Here is a 3,018-nt window from a genome sequence, read left to right as displayed (position 1 = left end):
GAGTTGGCAATCATCTGGGTGGTGGAACAGCCTGAGTAACACAGCTCTTCCTGTGCAGATGCAGTAAGAGTGTTGCCCACCAAATGCTTCAGCATCCACTGATCCTCCAACGTTCTCGTGCTCTCATTGAAGTGGTTCTCTTTCTATGAAGAGCAGAAAATCACGAAAGTGAGTGCTCAGCAATGCAGAGCTGGGGCTGCCTCCTGGCCCCAGAAGTAGGGTGAAAAGTGGTCCTGCTGCCCTTGCCCAGCTGTGCCCTGGGAGCACGTCCTGGCATATTCCTCATGGTGACCTCTGCCTGGGGAGAGCAGGTCCTGCTCCTTCAAGAGATGGACTTGCAGGACAGCTGAGGTGCTCCTCCTCTAGCAAGAAACTGGTCTGCTGTGCAGGCTCCTGAGACACCCTCTGTCCCTCTGCAGGCTGTGGCATACCCCGAGGTCCTGAACATCCGCCCTCAGACGTCTTGTTCTCACAAGGGGGGGTCCTGTCATGTGTGGCTCTATGCGGTGCTGGTACACTCTGGGTACAGCTGCAATGCAGGGCACTACTACTGCTATGTGAAGGTGAGCACAGCACACTCTGGGCTGGGGGCTGGTGGGTGCTGCTGGCTCACTGCTGTCTCCAGGAAGGAAGGTGTTCAGCAGATGTGCGTGGTTGGGAGCACTGTAGGGATGGGGGGTACAGGCTGTGCTCTGCTGCAGGAAGGGCTCATGCAGAGTCCTCTTGCCTGTCCTGGGCTGCTGTGGGCTTTGGCCAGAGGAGCTCTGCTGGTGGGTGCTGTTGCTGCTGGTCCTTGGGCCAGGAGAGGCCCTGGACACAGCTCAACCCCATTCTCTCTGCTCCTTCTGCAGGCCAGCAATGGGCAGTGGTATAAGATGAATGACAGCGTGGTCTGCCACAGTAACATCAAATCAGTGCTGAACCAGGAGGCCTACCTGCTCTTCTATGTGAGGTGGGAGCACCTGCAGCCCCCAGCCCCGCTGAAGGGCAGGGCTGGCACCACATGCCTGGTGTGGGACGGAGATTGGCCCAAGCGGCCCCAGCACCCAAGCACTGGCTCAGAGGAGGGTGGCTGGAGAGGTCCAGCCCCTTGCCATGGTTTTGCTGTGGATGAAGAGCATCACCCTCCTCGGAGCTGCTGACTCCTGCTTCTCAGGTGCAGCTCTGATCGAGAGCATTCCATTTGGTCAAGCACTCACAGTTAACCTGTGCCCTTCTCTTCCAGACTCTCTGGCCCAGAGAAGAGCTTGGACAGGCCCATTGCCAGAGCTGTCTCCAAGCTGACTGGCTCCGAGTGCACAGTCTCCAAAGAGGCAAAGAAAACTGTGAGCCACAGGCCCCTGTTCCCATCACTGGTGAGTCCTGGAGGCTTCTCTTGGGCAGTGCTCATGGGAGCTGGGAGCTGCTGCCTCTCAGGCTGCTCTGCTGCAGTCAGGCAGGGAGCAAGCTGTTTGCAGGAGGGATCTTGCTGAGTCAAGGGTGCCTGTGTGGCCCCGAGGGCAGGATCCTTTGTGCCCCTGGCTCCTTGAATTCTCTCCTCCCTGAACTTCTCCCTCTTTGTCCAGGGACGCAGTGTCCACCCAGACTGGGAGCCCACCTCTGCTGCAAGGAGGGAAAAGAAGGGGAGGAGAAGGAAGGAGCAGCACCAGGCAGCTGCATAGACCTCTAAGCACCAGAGAGCACACACCAGTGCTCCAAAGGGCCATTAGGGCAGACAAGCCACCAGCTCTCCCGGCTGGAGGCTGGAGGCACAGGGTCGTGCCTGAGGCGCTAATGACTTTGGCAGCTGGCGTAAAGATTTACTCCCAGCTCCTCCCTGCCCAGGACAGGCCCCAGTATGCCCAAGCACCCTGCGCCCTCATGACATTGTTAGTCCTGACAGTGTCTTTTACAGCATGAGATCTGCCTTGGAGGATGTGCCTCTGCCTTTTGCTCACCTTGCCTGTTTCCGCAGTGTCATCAGATACTAGGCTGCAGCTCGGTGCAGTCACTGCCTCCTGTCCCCAGCAGCAGGGTGGGAAGCGGTCCTGCTGCCCTTGCCCAGCCATGCGCTCTGAGCACATCCTGGAACCTTCCTCATGGTGACATCTGCCTGGGGAGTGCAGGTCCCGCTCCCTCAAGAGATGGACTTGCAGGACAGCTGAGCTGCTCCTGCTCTAGCAAGAAACCCGTCTGCTGTGCAGGCTCCTGAGACACCCTCCGTTCCTCTGTAGACTGTGGCATACCCTGAGGCCCTGAACATCCACCCATACACATCTGAGAACAGCAGGGCTCCTGTCACATCTGTGCTCTGTGCAGTGCTGGTACACTCTGGGTACAGCTGCCAGATGAGGCACTACTGTTGTTATGTGAAGGTGAGCACATGGCACTCTGGGCTGAGGGCTGGTGGGTGCTGCTGCATCCTTGCCGGCTGCAGAAAGTGTTCAGCAGATGTGCGTGGTTGGGAGCACTGTAGGAATGGTGGGTACAGGCTGTGCTCCGCTGAAGGAAGTGCTTCTGCAGGGTCCTCTTGCCTGGCCAGGGCTGCTGTGGGCTTTGGCTGCAGACGGGTGCTGTTGCTGCTGGTCTTCGGGCCAGGAGAGGCCCTGGACACAGCCCAACCCCATTCTGTCTTCTCCTCCTGCAGGCCAGCAACGGGCAGTGATACCAGATGAACGACAGCGTGGTCTGCTGCAGCACCACCAAAGCACTCCTCAGCCATGACGCCCACCTCCTGCTCTGCGTGAGGCAGAAGCGGCTGCGGTCCTTGGCCCCGCTGTGGGGTGGGGCTGGCACCGCCCCCGAGGCTGCTCCTTCCTGTCCTTCCCCGCCCTTTCTCCCTCTCCCCACGTTCATTTTGGAGCCACCGTTAAACTGTCACCCTTTCCCGGCCCGGCCCGCGCTGCGCTTGTGGGCAGTGCTCCGCTGGGACGGGGCGGCAGCGGCCGGCAATAAACACGTGGTGGTGATCCAGTAGCGCTCGGCTCGGGGCAGTGGGAGGGGCTCGCCCTTCACCGCCTGCTGCTGCCGCGGCGACAT

General features: G+C 59.8%; 1 protein-coding gene across 1 annotated transcript; it reads left to right on the top strand.

The window, feature by feature from the left end:
- Positions 1–419: 419 nt before the first annotated feature.
- On the top strand, positions 420–1,472 carry LOC133212210 (ubiquitin carboxyl-terminal hydrolase 36-like; the record flags this gene model as incomplete). The annotated part of the gene is made up of 3 exons (XM_061353350.1): positions 420–563; positions 852–952; positions 1,226–1,472. Coding segments are annotated over 3 exons (492 nt in total), but the record flags the coding sequence as incomplete, so codon positions are not given.
- Positions 1,473–3,018: the final 1,546 nt, after the last annotated feature.

Source organism: Neopsephotus bourkii, unplaced genomic scaffold (assembly GCF_033783945.1).
Source record: "Neopsephotus bourkii isolate Nb327-2 ecotype Australia unplaced genomic scaffold, CSIRO-AGI_Nbou_v1 NB_672, whole genome shotgun sequence".
NCBI lineage: Eukaryota > Metazoa > Chordata > Aves > Psittaciformes > Psittacidae > Neopsephotus > Neopsephotus bourkii.
This window is presented reverse-complemented; position numbering and strand designations above follow the sequence as displayed.